Below are 20,564 nucleotides of genomic sequence, written 5' to 3'. Positions count from 1 at the left end.
AAAATGTTTTTATGATATTCTGAAATCCAATGACCTCCAATCAGTCCGTAGGAGATGGTGCAAATTATTTCTACAAATACTTGATGGTTGACAAGATTATTGATACCTGAGCTGCAAAATGAGCTTCAATAGGAGGCAAGTCAGTGTGTAAACACAGACGACTCTCAGTTCAGATTTGGTTTATTGACAGCTGACCATCCTCTAAGCCAGTCAACCTTACCTCTCTCATACTGGGACATAATGCAGTTTACATTGAAAACAGTGGCAGATTTACCATTTAAATCCTCAGTGTCTCAATTCTAGCTGGTGAGTTTTGTGAAATAACAACTCTTGTTGGCAGATTTGGTCATCTGTAGCCTTGATTTTAGATTAGCTGAACATAAACTTTGATTTATTTTTTGGCACTTTGCCTTTATTTGACAATTCATACAGACACAGACGGAAGAAGAGGGTAGAGAGAGGGGAAATGCAACACAGGTCTACAGCTGGAAATCAAACTGTGGATGTAGCCGTCATGTGGTATAGTCCACCTAAAAGCAATATAAAGCTGTGGGCTAATGGGCATGTAGCTACTTCCATGTTTCAGATGATACGTCATGTTTGTAGTCGACCAATGAAGATGAGTTTACATATCACCTTGGGTTCGTCCTTCACCTTCTCAAAATGATCCCACACTTTGGATTTCCTGCCCGACATTTTATTAACTAGCCTGTGGAATAACCGCAGGTACCAGCCCTGGAGATTAACCTGACTCCTGTCTGACTGCTGAGCGTGGACACTTCCTGTGTCTGTCCTTTCAAAGTAAACTCACACATGCTCCAGTCATATAGGTTTGGATTTATTTTGACGAGGTGCAGCTCCTCATAGAGTTTCATGTTTGTGTTTGTTTTTTCTGTGACTGCAATGAAATCTTGTTGACTAATGACCTTTCTGGTCGAGTAACGTTTGGTCGACTGTTAGTATGGTTCTCACCTCCCGACGCTCTATGTGATCCCAGAAAAAGTTTTTGAATGGTGTTAAGAAGACTTTGACGAATACTGAACGAAAAACACCAAAAAACTTTCTCAAAACTCCTGAGCAGTGTTATCAAAGTGTCTTGTATCCATTTATGGGCTGATGGAAATCAAAACACAACTCTTTTCACTAGTGTTAATGAACAAAGAAGTTTCTAGATGATCATCCTGTGAGGGCTTGGAACTGTCTTTCGTTTGGCTTCTTTCAAAGTCTGTTTGCACTTTGAGGTTGTCATTTAATAGAAAACTTTTTCTGGAACCATGAAGCATTTTCAAACCAAACAGTTCAGGGGAGCTTCCCTGAGAACTACGTACTTTAATTTCTGTGGAGCGCTGGAGTAACGTAATCTGAGCGGTGGTCAGTGTAGCAATGTTACTTTCGCTTTGACATATTTGCTCAGTAAAGTCTGGACTTCACCGTCCGTTTTTTGCAACGACCTGTCGCTCATGTTTTGTGTTGTCCGTTGTTTACACGGCTAACATGTTTTTTTAAATGGCGGTTGCTGGTGCATCCTTTGCTGTGTTTGACCAGTCAACGTACACCTATGTCACTTAGAACTACGATCATTCCTTGTTCTGACGGTGCTGACAGAACAAACAGGTTTCTTAGAGCTATGAAAAAGTTCTTCCTCTCCTGAGGTGAGTACTGCATCACATTTTATTGTTTTTGAGTGACCTTTACCTTTAACCGAGCTCACTAGCTGATCACACGAACTTCAGCTCCATGAATTGATTCATGACCCCACAAACTGATGTTGTTAGCTAATGACCGCCTCCTTGTCCTTATAGGTTGGCTGGTCATGCTAAAATCAGCAGCTCACAATAGAGCAGATAAACACAGTGTTTAATTCATTTCTTACATTTTCCTCTTGTGGTTTAGGGAAGACTGAAAAAGAAAAGTTCACCACCCTCCAAACTCTTGAAAAGCACTCTTGCTCCACAACGTGTATGGACACAATGCAAAGCTTGACTGGGATTGGGCAACTGGTGTTTGAGGGAGGGGTTAACAATAAAAAAAATCTAAACTGAATCAGCCTTTATGAACCTGATACATAAAAAACCTGGACCAGGTCCTGATCCCGACCCCACTGATGAGCTCAATCCCAACATCCTGTATCAGATCTAACCAGTCCACACTGAGGCAGCTGGGATCTGGTCTGGGTGTTTGTCATACACAGTCCATCAGCTGGGGAACTGAAGGTCCAGCAATGTGAAGTCCTGACTGATGGGGACACTGTTTTCGTCACACAGGAAGTTGCTCTGGACAGTGATGATGAAGGTTTTTCTTGGGAGGGAGAGGAGGGTCTGGATCCTCTCTGCTGCCACCTGGATGTGCTTCACCTCTGAGCCTGGAGCTGAGGGACACAAATTAGAAAGACCCTATGACCTCGGGACTCGTTCAGAATCATCCCGACCCCCTAGGCTGTGGTTCACGGTCGGCGCCGCAATATGTTTGTAAATCTAAACATTATGTGAAGCCAACAAAGTTTCACTGAGTTGAATCATGACTGACAGGAAGTCAGTTTCTGTCCCACCTGAGCTCTTGTGGAGTTTATCAGGCGGAGCTTCGAGGATCTTCTGCAGCGGAACAGGAGGAACCTGAACACACACCTGCCTGTTGGCCCGCCCACTCACTCTCAGCACACCTGGCCTGAAACAAAGACACAAAATAATTAAATTAATTAACACAACACACAAGATGAAAATAAGAAACATTAAAAAAAAAGATCAGTTACTGTACTACAGTACAACTGATTAAAAAATTAAATGTAAAAATAAAAGCTTTCAATAATATGGTCTAAAAAGTCTCAGCGATGTACCTGTAGTAGCGGCGTACGGCGGTGTGGGGCAGGCAGGGGTAACAGGGGCTGTAGATGCCGTTGGCGTCTGTATCGAGCTCAGCAGAGCAGCGACCGCAGCCAGTGTAGGTGATGTCACCGTTCAGTGCTGCCAGGATATCATCCAGCGGTGTGGCGCCGTCCAGGACTGGCTGAGGTGCATTCTGGGAAGGTGGAGAATCCTTAAAGTGGAAGGCGGTGATCTTTACTCTTAGCTCCACGTCACCTGGTGAAGGAGACAGCAAAACCTTTCTCTCAGACGCTGTTTGAATTTGCTGTCATGTTAACATTTTTACCACAAGCCTAAAATTTACCCGTGGTGTACCTCAGGGTCCAAGTTTAGGTCCTCTACTGTTTAACACATATAAGCAGCTCTGATATACTCAATGCCTCAGAATTTAATTTTAGGGCCTAGACATTTCATCACACTGTGAAATTTTGTTTTGAGTGTGGTGTTCCTCAAGGCACAGTTTTAGGGCCTATAAAGTTTATAATAAGCTTGTGGCGTGGTTCTAGGAATGGCAGTGTCAGTCTGCTGGTCAATCCACTTTGGTTCTGGCTGAAATAAACAACAACTATGGAACCGATTCCCATGAAATTTAAATCAGGCATTTGTGGTGCCCAAAGAATTAATCTTATAACTTGATCGATCCTGTTCACCCCCACCAGGTTGACATTTGTGGGTTTGTGGAGTGAAGATCTCTCCACCATGCCACCACTTTGGTGCCGACCATCACCAGTCCAACTACACCACCACTTTGAAATAACTGGACTACTGGAGTTCATTACAGCTCTGGAAAAGTGCCCCAGACAATTTTTCTGACCTTTGCAATGTTTATTTCAAGTTTGCCTGCACTCACCGCTGTATTTCTGAGACAGCAGGGTGTCGAGGTCCAGCTCCAGACTGCTCCTTCCTACTCGAACCATTCGTGGTTGGAGAAAGTCCTGCACCTGCCGCGTGGCGGGGTCCAGAGGCCTGACAGAGCTCCAGGGAGTGGAGTGCAGCTCAGGGAGGTCAGAGTTCAAACTCTCCCTCACCAGGAGGATGTGGAAGTCCCAGACAGTCGCTGAAGGAGATGGACAATTTATTAGAATTTTTTTTTTTTTTTTTTTGTCTGATTTGGGTGAGCTGTAAAGGTAAGTGTCCTCACACAAATATATGTGTAGACCCTTTTAGGGCCAATGTCATAATGACATCATGTTATCAGCTGGAGGTGCAGCTGCCTCTCCCCCACAGGGCTGTAGGCTCCATAGGAGTGTTAAAATGTGTTTGTCTTGTTGTGTTATTGGGAGCCAGAATAGAAGGAGTCATGGCTCAAAACCAGCCGCCACTGCCCGTAAACAAAAACAAAGACAACTATGGTTAAATGTGATAAGACCAAAGGACTGGACGGAGGCCATCATCAAAAATGCTCACATGTGCAGCGCACACTTCATATCAGGTTAGGGAAAAAGTATTTCCTGTTGTAGGGATGAATAAGGTTATGTGTATTAAGGGTTATCATGTCCACCTCATCAGAAACTGGGGAGGGATTAAGAGGAAGATTGGATTTCTCTGCAACGCTAACTTTTTAGCACATTAGATTAGCACTCCCACACTCAGACTGAGTATTTCTGAACGCACTACTCACATCATCTTCCTCCGTTGTCTTAAACAAACCAACAGAACTTGCTAGCTAGTATTAGCTAATGCCTGTGGAGAATTGTTTTGCCTCCAGCTAAGCCCCGCCCACCAAAAAACATCATACTGTTTACTAATAGTGAAAGGGTCTATGGTAAACCTGTTTTTGTTTGTGTACCTTTGTCTCTGTTGAAGCGAGGCAGCCACTTCACAGCTGCTCCCCACAGCAGTAGCGCCCCCTGCTGACCATCCGGCTGCTCCACAGTTAGAATGGCCTGCAGCTGAACAGCCGACCTGCAGCGAGACTCAGCCTCACTCCGCCACGCTAACAAACATCCATTAAATTAATCTCATCTTCAAATGTAAAACAACCAAATCAACAAATACATTTTACAGGGCAAACGGTGTGCCACAGGGATCAATCCTGGGACCACTGTTGTTTGAATTTCATATAAATAATACTGAGCCCAATCTTCTGTTTCCAAATGTCTGTTTCTTTGCTGATGATACTGTTATTGATCACACTCTTTCCCCACAAATTCAGGCTCCCTCTCAGTTTTTACCCCCGCCCAAAAATAGTGATTTAAGCTTGTCTTGACGGCTGATGGAACCACGACAAATTCTAAGTTTCTTCTGAAAAATATTTAGGATTTTTTCCTGCTGATATAATTTTATTTCTGCCCCATATCTAACATCTTGTGGTTTGTATTCTGCTGAAATTTACTGTAATTATTCTCTAATTAGGTCTTCCTGTCCTGTCCACAAGTTTTTATAATAACAGTAAAGAGGTGTGCTTTCGTCTATAAGTTGAAACACTGTTAGCAGCATTTTAATCAGACGTCCAAGCCAGGGACAACAAACCAGACACAGCAGATAAACAACAACATTTTCTTACCCATAATGCTGCTGTGTTATCTTCAAACTAAAGGGGTTTACTGCTGTTAACTAGCTGAGTTCAGCATCTCCTTGTTTGTCCTGATGACTCAGCTGAGTCTGATGTCTACTGACACTCTGTACCTGTGACCAAACTCACCTGTGCTGATGTGTGTATGAGTGATGTGCAGCAGGGCATGGACCAGAGTGTTGACCCTTAGTGACCTCAGGGTGGCGTAGGGGAGGCGGTTCAGGTCCTGAGGGGGGCGGAGGTTTGAAGACACCAGCAGGGGGCGCCGCTCCCGAAGAAAGCCACATAGAGAGCTGAGAGTGCGAGCGTTAACATGCTGAGGAGCTGCAGAGAGAGACAGAGAGCTGGCTGAAGCAGAGGTCAGGAGAAAGGCCACTGATTGGTCACAGGTGGGGTTCAGTCGTACCTGGTGGTGAGGCGGAGGCAGTGATCTGTCCCAGGTTGAGCAGTTTGCTGCTGAAGGTCGACTGCAGCACTGTCTCCCCTCTCCACCTGTCTTCATTTACCTGCAGTCCTGATCAGAGACGACAGGGAAACAATAATCTGCATCATGAAACGGGTGGAGCTGGAAGCTTGATGACATGGTGACTGTCTGTAGGTCGCTCAGTGAACGAGCAGCAGTTTTCTCTCCTAACCTAGATTTGGAACATCAGTGCGTTCTCATTAAATGTGTTTAAGGTTCAGCAACACTATAATTGTCGACTGGTGGGTTTGAGCTGGTGAATTTCTTGTGAAATGATGAAATCTGATGTAGAAAGGAAGGTTTGTAAAACAGTTTGAAGGTTTATCAGACACAAAATCACCTCACAGGTTTATAAGACTTAAAACACACTTAAATCACAATACAGACATTCACAGACCGACGGGAAGTCATTCACAGTGCTGCATTTGGTTGATGCATGAAAAGTGACAGAATTAGTTTCCTACGTTTAAACTTCACAGCTGACCAATCACAGCGTTAAGTGGGCGTGGCCGTTGGGTTGTGCATCGTTACATAATTGTCAGAAATCATCGCCATCATCAGTCCCAAAATGACTTGAGTGTATTTCTGTACCTGTGATGAGCAGAATGTCTCCAGGACTGACGGTCAATGCCCAGAACGCCGTCTGCCGCCACAGCACCACCTTCATCTCAACACCTGATTGGTCCATCACCACGATGGATGCCAGAGGAACGGAGGTCCCTGCCGCCGGCCCGGACCTAACCTTAAATCCAACAAATCAAAGTGTTAACTTCAACATTAAATAATTTATTACAGGATTTCTGAGCACTTCCTGCACACATTTTCTTTGCCGATTTACCACTTTTGTCCAGACGAATATCTCAACATCTACGAGACAGATTGGCGCAAACAATTTGTACAGACATTCATATTCCACAGAGGACGAATCCTACTGACTTTTGTGATCCCCCAACTTTTCCTTTAGCGCCACCAGCAGGGTGACGTTTGTGGTTGAGTGAAACATCCCAACAACTGACGGATGGATTGTGATGAAATGTGGTTCATCGTTCATGCTCCCCTCAGGATGAACTGTAAGAACTTTAATGATCCTCTGACTTTTCATCTCGTGCCATCATCAGGTTGACATTTTAACATGTCCAATACATGCAAAACTGACGACATCACATCAGCCTTAGCTGGACTCTGTGTTTACTGATAATATGCTAAAGCTAGCATGCTAATATACAACAATAAGATGTCAACATTATACCTGCGTAACATCAGCATGTTAGCATCGTCATTGTGTTTATTAGCAGCTGGAGAACGTGGTTGAACGTTCTCATAATAAGACATGATAATCTTTCTTAAAACGATATTGTTAAAAAAAAGTTTGACGTAGGAAATCGTCGTCTTCACATAATTCTGGTTTTATTAGATCACGATAGACGATACGTCTTAACATCTCCACTCACCTTGACCTCCTTCAGGTGGCAGGGATGGACGACTGCCACCAGAACTGAGTACCGAACACCTTGTTTGTCACAACGGATCAGAAGTGTGGTGGGACCTTGGAGCCCGGTGGCAGTGGTGGCAGTGGTGGTGGCAGTAGTGGCTGTGCTGTCGGTCGACACCGCAGATGCTTCAAGGTTTTCTGAGATTCGAGCTTTCTTGAGATTGGGGGATTTAGACGGGGAGTCTTGAGTGGTCTGCTGCTCAGCCTCCTGGGAGCAGAGCACTCCGTCTGTAGTGGCCTCGATAATGACACCTCCTTCCTGCACCCTCGGGGTCGGGCTGGGTTGGCTGAAGAGTTCGGCAGAGGCTTCAGGTGATGGGGTTACCGGGCTGAAGAGCTCTGGGGTGCTGGAGGAGATAGATGGAGGATTTTTGGTATGTTTGGGTGGGGTTCGGGGAGGCGGGGATTTCTCAGGGCTGGTTGCTGACTGGACGCCACACCTGCCTCTCAGGATTAATGCCTGACTCAGAGTCCAGGTGGCGAGGTAGTGAGTCTGGGCGGACAGAGGAGGGTCGGCTGGTGACGACTGATGTGGAGGTTCAGGTTCTGGTTTCTGTGGTTCTGACTGAGCTGCAGGGAAACAGCTGTCCAGATACTCTTGGACTGAAGACGAACACTGAACTTCCTGTTCGGGATTCGTCTCTTCATCTCCAATCTCTGCAGGTCTGTGATCGTCAGAGCCGAGATCTTCTTGATCTGTGTTCTCTACCAGCGCTCGTTCTTCCTGCCCTCGTGATGCCTTCGTGGTCCAATCAGCTTTAGAGGAAGAGACATCCTGATCAGCGTTTGGTTCATCATCCTGGCTTTGTAAACTGGGCTTAGATTGATCAGCTTCTACGTCCTCATGGCCGACTCTTTCCTCCACCAGACGATTTCCAGCCTCGTCTGAAAGATGAGAAAATAATTTGTATTTTTCACCTTCATTTTGGAAAACACACATATTTACCTTCTCGTTAAGAGTCAGGGTCGATTCACATGCTGCGTTTTTTGCACCCACAGAACTAATGTTGTAAATGTCAACGTGCGGAAGGTGCGTTCAAAAGCAAAAGAGACACTTTAGCTGCACGCAAGTGTTCCCAAGCACCTGTTTTTCAGGACACGTAGGCTGCAAACCGAGATCAAAGAACATTCAACTTACAGAACGCAGCAACGCCCACTGCAGGTCATGTGACGAGGAACAACCAATCACAGACAGCAAATATCTGTCCTTTCTCCAAATTCATCACTGCAGTGCAGAGCTACCCAGGGCTGAACATCTGTCCCACGGACGACATATGAGGTCTAACACTAGCACGTTCTCATCAGAAGTCGTCACATGTCGCCGCTTCGTCAGACACCTTTCACATTTATGTATTAAGTATCCTCCTGCGTCTGCTGTTGACGTTCCAAGACGCCGCAACCAATGCCGGAACATCAACAAAAGCACATGGTTAGGTTTAGAAATAAACATCATGGTTTGGCTCTATGTTCATCCGTGAAGCAAAGAGAGGGCTCCTGGGTGAGAGACTGGGGTGTGTTGGACCCGTCCACTGTTCCTACTGTCCACCGTAGAGGGGAATTCCAACTCCTTACGTTTCGCCGTTATCGGTGGCATTTCAACCTGACGTCATCCAGCAGTGTATCATAACACTGTGAAAGGTTACGTTTGGCTGTGTTACAAACTGACATCACCCAGAGGCGTGTCGTACCGCTGTGAGAGGTGGCTTTTGGTATTGGTGTCTGACGCTGCGATCACTGACAAAGCCATGCTTTTTGACGCTTTTTCGAGGTCTGCTGATACACACTTAAAAAACAGCTGGAAGAAGATCGGCCCTGAACTCAGGATTTCTACGATACGCTGCTGGTTCTGACGAATTCTGCACAATTAAAAAAGAAGCAATGTACGTTAATGTCTTGACTGTTCTTGGGTGCTTTTATGTTTTATATTTATATTGAGTTACAACAAAAGACGACAGTCAACACTTAAAATACTTAAAATATACAAAAAAAGAATCTGATCTGACAAACTGACTGTCTCTGTCCCTGAACGCCTCACCTGTAGCAGGCCTCAGACGTCCTTCCCGCCAGGTGAGCTCCAGGTGTCTCCAGTCGGCAGGTGGATGCTGGTCACTCTCCACCACAGCCTCAGACACCGAGGCTGGGGTGGAGGAGGGAGGAGGAGCCCCCAGGAAGACGTGGATCTTTGGCCGGTCACACATGTCGTCTGGACCGACGCTCTGTCACTGTGAAATAAACAAATAAACAATAACAACAATAAATGACGCTGTAAAGCTTCATTCAGACGTCATCATCATCAACTTGTTTCATAAATGACTCTGTGACTTTTAAGAAGGTCAGATGATGTCATACAGGAGATCAGTCCTGACTTTATCTTGTATTTAATTTTTAGAATCAGTTCTTTCATGTTTAATTTTAATTTGATTTGTTTTTGAATCCGTTTTTTCCCCTATTTTGGATTTTAATTTCATCTATTATTTTATTCATTTTTATTTCATTTTGTTTATTTAGATTTTTTCTTCATACAGTTGATGTTTTCTGTGGTTTTCGATTTGTCCTCTTCGTCTTTGTGGTTAAATAAAGATTCATTTCTAGTTCTCTTCAAATCAACGTGACCAATCATGACAGACTTTCTGTGGTTAATATAATACAAAGCTCAGCGTTAATTAATACACAGAAATGTGCAGCTCAGACACTGATCAGACTCCATAAGAAGAAATTAATTTCTGGGTTGTTTCCTTCATAGTTTCATGTTGTGAAGAAAACACTCAGATGCTTACACAACCATGACTCAGCAGAAAAACTCAGACAGATGTGTTTCACAGCTGGAAACAATCAGACCAGGCAGAGCCGCTGAGTCGCCACTGCTCCACCAATCAGACGGCAGGATGCTGAGGGAGGGTCAGCTCAATTGGGGGGTCGGGGGGGGGGGGCTGATCCAAACTAACCCTGACACCTGAACTGCTCCTGTCATCCAATCAGAGGAAGGCTCTGTCCCATCTGTGAAAGAGTAATAACACTATATATAAAACCACTGCTGCTGCTGCTGAAGAACGACCTCACAAAATCTATTATATAATAATTAAATATTTTAATTGACTCACAATTTTTCAGATATTTGACTTTACACGTCTCTGATATAATTTATATATTCTACTGATATTATTTTGATATTTTCCTGGATTGTTTTTAAGATATTTGACTGATATTTTCCAGGTACTTCATGTTTGTATATATTACTGATAATATTTCAAATATTTTAATAGTAGTATTTGGAATATTTTTGCTGTTATTTTTTATAGCTTTTACTGATATATTTCAGATATCCTACTGGTATTATTTTGAATTTTTTCCCTGACATTTTTGTATGTTTTGCTGATTCTCTGAGTACTTTCAGTCATTTCTTTTTTTTATGTTTCACAGATTTTCTGAATATATAATTTTCCCATTTTTTGGATCCTTGTTGCATTTCAAATTATATTTAAGTGAAATATTTGAGTAAATATAGTTAGTTATTTCTGACCTGTGTTTGTTGGTCATTAAAGAAGCAGCAGGTCTAAAGTGAGACTCATGAAACACTTAAAGGACACTGTGAACTGTTCAACCTGTGTGAGTCACCTGTGATCCCTCCTCTGTGTGTGTGTGTGTGTGTGTGTGTGTGTGTGTGCTCAGTTACAGTTTCCTCCTGCAGCTGCTGCTGTCAGTCAGCAGAACCATCTGAGACGTGACTGGATCAGAGTTCCCATCTGGATCACGTCCACTTTACTATCTGACGTCTGAGCACGTTTAATTCAACCTGCTGCAGATCCTCACTGATTTATCCTCTAACTTACTTTATCTTTTTAAACTGAACAATATAAACTGTGACGTCCTGCTCTGACGCCCCCGAGAGGCTGCACACTTCATTACAACATGAACACATGAATCATGTCTATCAGCACCACAGCGGAGACATTAAAAAACGGTTCATCTTATATTGTTCACACAATATTTCTTGAATTATTTATTTTTAATTTTTGGATACTAAATTCATAATTATGTGGATATTTACACGTTTGGGATTTTTCCCGTCAATGTTTTCTTGATATTTCCCAGGTACTTTCTCTGATATCTTTTATATATATTTTACTAATATTGTGCCTTCATTATTTGTGATATTTTCCAGGTATGATATCCATTTGATATATTTTACTATTATTGTACTTATATATATATATATATTTTAAATACTTTCCTAACTTTAAAAAAAAAAATTAATTCATATTTTCCAGGTCATCTCTCTGATATTTTTGGTATATTTTATGAATATTTTCCCTTTATTATTTGTGTTTTCTTGACTTTTTTTGTTAGTATTTTATTATTAATTCTCCCAGGTTCTGTCCCCAAAGTGTTTTGGTGTGTTCATACTTATTTCATCTTCCTGACATTTTTTCCTGATATTTTTTAAATATATCTTACTAGTATTCTAATAGTGTTCTTATATTATTTGTGATCTTATTCTGACTTAAATATATTTTACTCATATTTTCCAGGTATGATATCCATTTAATATATTTTACTGTAATTCTGCTTTTTTTCTTCTTCTTCTTTTTTAAATATTTTCCAAACTTTTTAGAAATAATTTACTCATATTTTCCAGGTTGTATGTTTGACAGATATTCTACTTTAGGTAATTCTGATATGGTTTGGAATATCTTTCTGACATTATCCAGATATTTGTTCAGATATTTGACTGATATCATTTTGGAGAAACAGACTTCATTCATATCTGAACACGATTTTACTCTCCTGACACATGCAGTGAGTTTATTAGTGTGAGACACTGAGAGACGGACAGACCAACTGTCTCAGGACTCTAAGTTTAGACAAGAAGATATTTAAAACCTCCTCGTCTCTCACACACACACACACACACACACACACACACACACACACACACGGTGCTTTGCTTCAAAATGTAACTTTATATTTAGATTAAATAAATTAAGCTTCCTTTCTAACATAAGTTTAGAAACTCTAAAACTAAACTGACTCTAATTTAGAGATAAAAATATATAAATACAGATTGTCAGGAGTCAGGAGAGGAGGTTTGAGGAATGAACCTCCACAGGAAGTTAAATTCAACCTGGAAACAGTATTTGATTTCAAAATAAATGTCTTTCTTACTCTTTTTTTTAAATATACACATATATAAATGTTCCAGATCAGTTTCAGTGTTAATGAGTTATTTCAAATGATTAAAGTCCACTTCAGAAATAAGTTTTATTAAGTGTTATTATCCTGTGTCATTCTTCAATTTTTATGCATTCAAATTTGTTTCATAATTTGTTTTATTCCATTTTGTTTTGTTTTGTTTTGTTTTTTGGATTATTTTATTTTATTATTATTGTTTGAATATATGTTGGTTTATTTTTCCTCTGTTTGTTGAAAATATTTTATATTTGGACTGGTTTGTCCACAATGACAAAGTCAAATAAACTCAAATCACTCAAATTATTGACATGATAATTATCATTTTTATAAAGTGATAAAACCTGTTGAAATGATGTGACTGTAGTTTGTATCAGTTTTTGTGCAAGCTACAAAAAGCCTGAGGCTCCTCAACCCCTGCTGTCATGTCCGTGTCACTTGTATTTCTCTGCAGTTTGACACACTGAGGTCACAGGTCATTAGAGCGGAGTGGCCAAAATTTAAATATATTATCAAATTAGTAGAATCAGCTGAGTGATGACACACTATGAGTACATATTTCTTCTTGTCACTTTATCTTCATATAACTGTTTTACAACCTGTTGAAATCTCTGTATATGTACAGTATGTATCTGTTGAGGGATCATTGGTGCGGCGGTTCGATCCCCGGCTCCTCCAGTCCGCATGTCAGAGTATCCTTGGGCAAGATACTGAGCCCCAAAGTTCTCCTGATGGCTGCTCCATCAGTGTGTGAGTGTGTCACTGAGTAGCAGGTGACACCTTGTGTGGTAGTCTTGGCCACCTGTGTGTGAACGTGTGTGTGAATGGGTGAATGTGACATGGTGGAAAAGTGAGTGATCATAGAACCAGGAGAGCGTCATACAAGTGCAGTCCATTCTTAATATTTATCCCGCAGTATGTGCAGTTTATTCACTTTGAAATGATACATATATATATAATATACATCATTTTTATCTCTACATTTTATATTCTGCACTATTTTTGTGTCAGTTTCATTTTTGGGATTTTCTTTTTATACACATTTAATTTAATTCTAAGCACATGTAAAGGAAGACTAAGGTTGAATGTTTTACAGATGCTAACAAACAAACTACTGAATGGACACTCCAAATGTTTGTGTTTGTATGAGTATAACGATAAAGAGAAAATAAATAAATAAAATAAAACAAAGGAAATAATAATTATAACTGTATTACTAACTGAAGAAATGTTCAGTTTGTGTTGAGAAATATAAAACCTTAAATAAAGTAAAAAAATGTCATCAATATATGCTTTTATTTTGAATGTCACAACCGGAAGTTCCGTGTGTACCTATTCTAGCTAGCTCGACGCTAGCTTAAACAACCAAAATATAACGGAAAAAGTGTAAAATCAGTTTAAAATAAACATGTCTGCCACGTGCTCTTCACTTTCTTTATCTCTGCGTCCTTTTCGCTTTATTTCCGGTGACGTACCGTCACGTATGTTCGGTACAAACACGTTTAAAACGGGTTTTAAAGCGCTAAACTTTAGCTCAGACACGCGACTGTTCCGGGACGTTACTGCCGGTTAAAAAGGTCTCGTGTCGTTTAGTTGAAAAACAGCCGCACGTGCACACACACCCGCACGTGCACACGCTGTCACGCAGCAGGAAGGGGCGGCGGGAAGGAGGAGCCGCGGCTGCGGGACAACTTTTTGTATTCCCCGCTCCACTTCTTCGCCTTCCCCCGCACAGTCTCCAGCTCTGACCGAACTCAGCCGTCGGTAAACCCGCTGAAAACACCAAAATGTACCGGTACCTCGGAGAGCTTCTCACCCGGGGAGCTGGTAGCGTCCTGGCCTCGGGTGGCTCCGCCGCCGCCGCCGCCGCCGCCGCCGCTGCTGACTCGGCGCTCCCGGCGACTGCGTCTCTGCTGCGGTACCGCGGCTACAGCCAGGCCGTGGACGGGCACGACGACCCGAACTTCTTCACCATGGTGGAGGGCTTCTTCGACCGGGGCGCCGCGATCGTGGAGGACCAGCTGGTGGAGAGCCTGAAGACCCGGGAGAGTCCCGAGATGAAGAGGAAGCGGGTCCGCGGGATCCTGGGGATCATCAAGCCGTGTAACCACGTCCTGAGCGTCAGCTTCCCCATCAAGAGAGACAACGGAGAGTGGGAGGTGATAGAGGGCTACCGGGCTCAGCACAGCCAGCACCGGACACCCTGCAAGGGAGGTGAGACCCGCACCGGAGCACGCGCTCTTAGATAGGATGTCACAACCATATTATGGGATGTTTTAAAGACTGTCAGGGAAGTTAAACCAGCTCCAAGAAGTTACAGGAAGATCACAGCAATACTGCGGTATTTATTTATTTACATTAGAATATCAGAAAATCATATCCAGATGTCCTCATATGTTATCATTAAATATATCTGACAGATACCAGTAAAACACCAGTAAAACATAGAACATGTCAGGAAATGTTTATAAAATATTAATAAATTATTTATATGAAAACTATTAGTATAATGTTCAAATAAATTAACAGGGAAAATCTTTGGAAACCATTTGTAAAATATCAGTAAAATATATGAAAAATTTCAGTAAAATGTACAAAAAAAAATAAGAGAAAATGTCAGGAAAACATTTAGAATCATATGAAAAACATCAATGAAATATATTTAAAAAATCAGGGAAAAATCTGAGCAAGACATTTATGAAATATCTGTAAAACATCTGTAAAGTATACAAAAGAAAATGAGGGAAAATCTCTGGAAACCATAAAATACTTGTAATGTTTAAGAAAAATATCAGTTACATGTACAGAAACTCAGGAAAATATTCATAAAATACCGGTAAAATATTTGATAAATATCAATAAATCATGCAGAAAAACAGGGACAGTCTCAGGAAAACATTTATAAAATATCTGAAAAATATCAGTAAAGTGTACAGAAAACAGTGGGAAAATCTTTTGAAAACATTCATAAAATATCAGTAAAATATATGAAAAATTTGTGGATAATATCCCCAAATTATTTCTAAAATATACATGATGTATCTTGTACACCAAGGAAAATAATAAAAAGATGAATAATTCATAATAATATAAGACACTGAGTCATAACTTGATATTTACCACATGTCAGTGGTGGAAAATATGTTTACTCAAGTACTTCAGTACAGTTTTCAGTTACAGGTACTTTACAAGAGTATTTTAATTTGATATAAGTTTATACTTGTGCTGCAGAACATGTTCAGTGATTTCCACTCTGAACTCCTCAGGTGATTTTATTGAAGTAACTGAGGCTCAAAGAGGAAACAGAAGATAATATTTTACATAAAAGCTCATATTGGAGAAACGACACTAAAATGAGTGTTCTTCCCTCGCCCATTAACCATCTCTCGACCCTTCAGATTAACCTGGTGACCATTTGGAGGGGCCCCAACCAAAGGTTGGAAACCAATAACTCTCTAAAATGAACATGAAGTAGCCTGAATCAGTCACAGGGGACATTTTACTGCAGAACCAGGACTTTAACTTTGATACTCAAAGTACATTTTGCCGCTCATACCTGTGTGTGCAGAGTTTTAACTGCAGTCAGGACTTTAAAATAAAGAATAAAGTCATTTTTAAATGAACTTATTAAAGATGTGAAGACACAGACAAGCTGCAAAGAGATCTAACATGATTGGTTGTTACTGTCTCGTGTGGTTTGTGTGTGTGTGTGTGTGTGTGTGTGTGTGTGTGTGTGTGTGTGTGTGTGTCCGGGTGATTCTGTATTGTGTGCAGCATTGACTCATGCTGATGGATCTGTACATGTTGAACGGAGCGTCGGCAGGTTTAATGTGTTTGAAGGTGGTGAGGTTTCCTCCCCAGACAGGAATGCTGACAGTCCGGTCAGCTGCTTGTTTCTGCAGACTGTGTGTGTGTGTGTGTGTGTGTGTGTGTGTGTTCATCCTGACCTGTAGGTGTGTTTGTCCTGCTGGTGCAGTGTGTTCACCTCTCCTCTTTCTGCTTCCTGTTTCTCAGTCTGACCTCGGGTTTGTTGGGTTTGTTCACCCTGACATTCAGACTCAGGTGGTGAAAACATGCAGACAGACACACACGGCGGAGTTTGGTCGTGGTCATGGAAGGATGTCGTTTAAACTCTGGTGCAGATACCTGACTGACCTGTTTTCTCTTGTTTTTCTGCTGCTGTATTGATACTTGTTATAGTAGCTGTACTGGTGGACGGCACGGTGATGCAGTGGTTAGCATTGTTACCTCACAGTAGGAGGGTTCCTGGTTTGAACCTTGGGGTGGAGGAGCCCTTCAGTGTGAAGTTTGCATGTTCTCCCTGTGTCAGCGTGGGTTTCCTCCAGGTGCTCCGACATTTTCTCCCTGTGTCAGTGTGGGTTTCCTCCAGGTGCTCCGACATGTTCTCCCTGTGTCAACGTGGGTTTCCTCCAGGTGCTCTGACATGTTCTCCCTGTGTCAGCGTGGGTTTCCTCCAGGTGCTCTGACATGTTCTCCCTGTGTCAGCGTGGGTTTCCTCCAGGTGCTCCGACATGTTCTCCCTGTGTCAGTGTGGGTTTCCTCCAGGTGCTCTGACATGTTCTCCCTGTGTCAGCGTGGGTTTCCTCCAGGTGCTCTGACATGTTCTCCCCGTGTCAGCGTGGGTTTCCTCCAGGTGCTCTGACATGTTCTCCCTGTGTCAGCGTGGGTTTCCTCCAGGTGCTCCGACATGTTCTCCCTGTGTCAGTGTGGGTTTCCTCCAGGTGCTCCCACATGTTCTCCCTGTGTCAGCGTGGGTTTCCTCCAGGTGCTCTGACATGTTCTCCCTGTGTCAGTGTGGGTTTCCTCCAGGTGCTCTGACATGTTCTCCCTGTGTCAGCGTGGGTTTCCTCCAGGTGCTCTGACATGTTCTCCCTGTGTCAGTGTGGGTTTCCTCCAGGTGCTCTGACATGTTCTCCCTGTGTCAGCGTGGGTTTCCTCCAGGTGCTCTGACATGTTCTCCCTGTGTCAGCGTGGGTTTCCTCCAGGTGCTCTGACATGTTCTCCCTGTGTCAGCGTGGGTTTCCTCCAGGTGCTCTGACATGTTCTCCCTGTGTCAGTGTGGGTTTCCTCCAGGTGCTCTGACATGTTCTCCCTGTGTCAGCGTGGGTTTCCTCCAGGTGCTCTGACATGTTCTCCCTGTGTCAGCGTGGGTTTCCTCACAACTCCAAAATTCACTTATCAGTCAGTGTGAAGTACGAGCAGAGTTAATCCCATTAGAGTGAGACCTCTCTGCAGGAGAACATCTGGTTTTAGAAAGAAACCTGGATCCAGTTTAAACTGTGACTGCTGCTGGTTTCACTGGTCTGTGATCTGAGGGAGAACCAGCAGGACAGCAGCTGGTACTGGAGCTACACAGACGCTGTTACAGTGGCTGCAGTATTAGTACTTGGTACAGTCCAGTACTTGATGTCGTGGCAGTATTGATGGCAGAAGTTGTACTTAATGCAGTAACAGTTGTCGTTAAAGAAGCAGTGCTGGCTGCAGTATTATTAAAGCCCCGTCTCCACCAAACCCTTTCAGTCCAGCACCTTTGGAACCAGCAGTAAGCCTTCAGACATGGTACCTAGACCCTCGGTGTGTTCAGACAGTCCTCTTAAATGTGGGCGGGGTTGTTGTCACTCACTGCTCCGTCCAGCACTCGCTGTATTTCCTCATCAGCGGAGACACAGATGGAAGTCTGCACCTGGTTTATCGTCCACAGAACGAGGCTGCACGCCCACATTTTCACAACAAAATAGAACAGGCTGCAGTGAGAGTCTCTCTCCATGGGATATTTAAAAATAGCAGCTTTGTGCATTTAGTCCTTCTCAGGCAAGCTCAGGGGTTTAGTGTTGCTGTAGCCCACAGGAAGTGAGGATTAGAATATATGACCTTCACATAATCCGCTCCAAATTAATCTATATTTTTAAAGTCATTACTAAAAGTGTGTGTCATCCAAGAGAGACAATAAAAACTATGAATATTTTTAAATTTGTCAAAAAAAAATGTAAATAAAAACAAAAGTCGTCGCAGTAGCAGTAATTTTCGTGTTCCATCATCCTGTTTTCACACGTACAGTATGTAGCTAGTTAGTGTGTGTGTGTGTGTGTGTGTGTGTGTGTGTGTGTGTGTGTATAATAACTAACTGTATTTGTTCAGTTGTCAGTGTGTTCAGGTGTGTGTCCAGCAGGTCACTGATCCTGTTCTACTCTGCTGCTGCTGCTGATGATGATGATGATGATGATGATGATGATGAAGTGTATGTGGTATTTTAGTGTAGTGTAGCAGCACTCTCACTTTTCTGTCCACATTTAAACTCTGGTCTGATTCTCTTTTTTTCACATCCTTCTGTCAGTAGCGTCTGACTTCCTGTCTGTGGCTCTGAGCTTCGAGCTCATTGGTTCCTACTGAAGACAGAAATCTCTAAAAACAAACAAAAAAACAAACAGGAGGAAACAGTGTCTTTGTTGGGGACTATTTCCAGCGGCGGATGAATCCACATTAGGTGCTCTGTGCGTGCGGGTTGAGTGCAGCGCAGGGCAGATGATAAACCTGTTTTTCAGCCTCCGCCGACGTCTTCGTCATCGTCATCAGCTGACATGTCAATGATCCGGTTTAATTCAGGACACAGAGGTTACCTGAGGTGTGTGTTCTCAGGTGTGTCACAGAGATGCGGGGTCTACCTGCTCATTTGTTTTTGTTTATTTGTAGTGCGACTGATGTTGAAGCAGCAGCAGCGTCTGTGGGTGTGAATGAAATAATTCACCAGGCTGCAGACTGTCAGTGTGATGCTGACTCGTGTCTTTTATTTGATGAGTCATTTGATGAAGAGTTTGGAGACGCTGAGGCGACGGAGGATTCAGTTCAGTGTCTCTGTGGTTGTGACAACATGATAATCTTATTAACTCTGACACATTTTATTATCAACAGCCTGAACACAGCATGTTATTAATATTCTTATTGCAGTAGATACAAGATTAACACTTTTTAAAAAATCAAACTCAATAACACGTGCATTATGCCAGGTTCACACTACATCATATCGGCCCGCTTACAGCCCGACGCAGTGTCATACAGTGTCGGCTCTGACCGTTGGTGACAACAAGTGTCGTACGTGATAATCCATCGTTTCATCTGGTGTAGTGTGTCATAGTAGACGACAGGTGATGCCACGTCTGAGACGCCTCATGACGTCCCAATAGGAACCAATAGGAACACAGAGTGATCTGTTGCCATGGAAACTGTAGGACAACAGCAGCCCAGCCTTTTAGATATTTCCTGTAGGGACGTTAGCACACAGAGTAAAAACAGTGTTTCCCACAGGATTTTGGGAAAATTTTGAACATTGTAAATTGAAATTGAAATGAATCAAAATGTACAGAAAGATAAAATCATCAAGTTTTGAAAAAGTATTGCAATTTCATTTTGTCTTTAATGTTATTATCTTATATATCTTATCTTTGTAATATGATTATCTTATATAATGTTATTACTATCCTAAAACATTCTCCAGGTCCTCTGTAACTGCAGGACTTATTTCCACCCTGCCCAGCAGCAGTACTGTGGTGAACGGTCCCTAACTGCGGGGAGAACGGAGCAGGCTTCCCTGGAGGTCCGCCGCTTTTCCCGGTCCCTCTTCTCCACACTTTGGGCTCTAGTTTCGCAGACCGGGCACGGCGGGGGCGCAGCGCACCTGCACTTCGCCAACTGGGTGTGGCCAGGCGGATTTTGCAAGTTTGGCACAAAGTGCGTGCTGGCGCAGCTACTCGTCCGTCCCACCTCCGTCCCTCCTACCGGCGCAAGTTGGAAAGAGGGAGGAGAGAAGGCGTGGAGTGGGTTTTACACACATCACACCAATCAAATGAGCCCCTCTCCTCGCCCTTAAATGTGCCGCGCAAAGGCGTAATGAGAGTTTACTCAATTTGCCATGGCAGAAGAGAGCAGCAGCGTCAGACAGCCAAACTTCTCCCAGGAGGAAACTGATGTTTTGGTCCGGGAGGTCCAAGCTCGCAGTGTCCAAATATACGGAACTGCGAGCTGACCTCC

The 20,564-nt window shown here is 42.9% G+C and overlaps 2 protein-coding genes across 3 annotated transcripts in view; one reads left to right on the top strand and one right to left on the bottom strand.

Annotated features, from left to right (window-relative positions):
• Nucleotides 1-1,840: 1,840 nt before the first annotated feature.
• shld2 (shieldin complex subunit 2) lies at nucleotides 1,841-14,477 on the bottom strand. Of its 2 annotated transcripts, none has more exons than XM_078161012.1 (11): nucleotides 14,335-14,477; nucleotides 9,367-9,553; nucleotides 7,291-8,216; nucleotides 6,431-6,581; nucleotides 5,783-5,890; nucleotides 5,506-5,700; nucleotides 4,651-4,797; nucleotides 3,712-3,918; nucleotides 2,834-3,077; nucleotides 2,549-2,664; nucleotides 1,841-2,368 (listed from the first exon to the last, which is right to left on the bottom strand). In XM_078161012.1, the coding sequence occupies exons 2-11, from the start codon at nucleotides 9,527-9,529 to the stop codon at nucleotides 2,196-2,198; spliced, it is 2,430 nt and encodes an 809-aa protein (XP_078017138.1). In that variant the 5' UTR covers nucleotides 9,530-9,553; nucleotides 14,335-14,477; the 3' UTR covers nucleotides 1,841-2,195. The 2 variants fall into 2 exon arrangements, with proteins under 2 accessions (XP_078017138.1, XP_078017139.1); XM_078161013.1 differs by having other exon boundaries at nucleotides 9,367-9,547; nucleotides 14,335-14,394.
• Nucleotides 14,170-20,564, top strand: part of LOC117248168 (glutamate dehydrogenase, mitochondrial-like) — a 23,890-nt gene continuing 17,495 nt past the window's right edge. Inside the window, exon 1 of the mRNA XM_033612935.2 lies at nucleotides 14,170-14,732. Coding sequence (XP_033468826.2) covers nucleotides 14,306-14,732 — 427 coding nt within the window. The 5' untranslated portion in view covers nucleotides 14,170-14,305. The remainder of the gene's footprint in view (nucleotides 14,733-20,564) is intronic.

This window comes from Epinephelus lanceolatus, chromosome 17 (genome assembly GCF_041903045.1).
Source record: "Epinephelus lanceolatus isolate andai-2023 chromosome 17, ASM4190304v1, whole genome shotgun sequence".
NCBI lineage: Eukaryota > Metazoa > Chordata > Actinopteri > Perciformes > Serranidae > Epinephelus > Epinephelus lanceolatus.
This window is presented reverse-complemented; position numbering and strand designations above follow the sequence as displayed.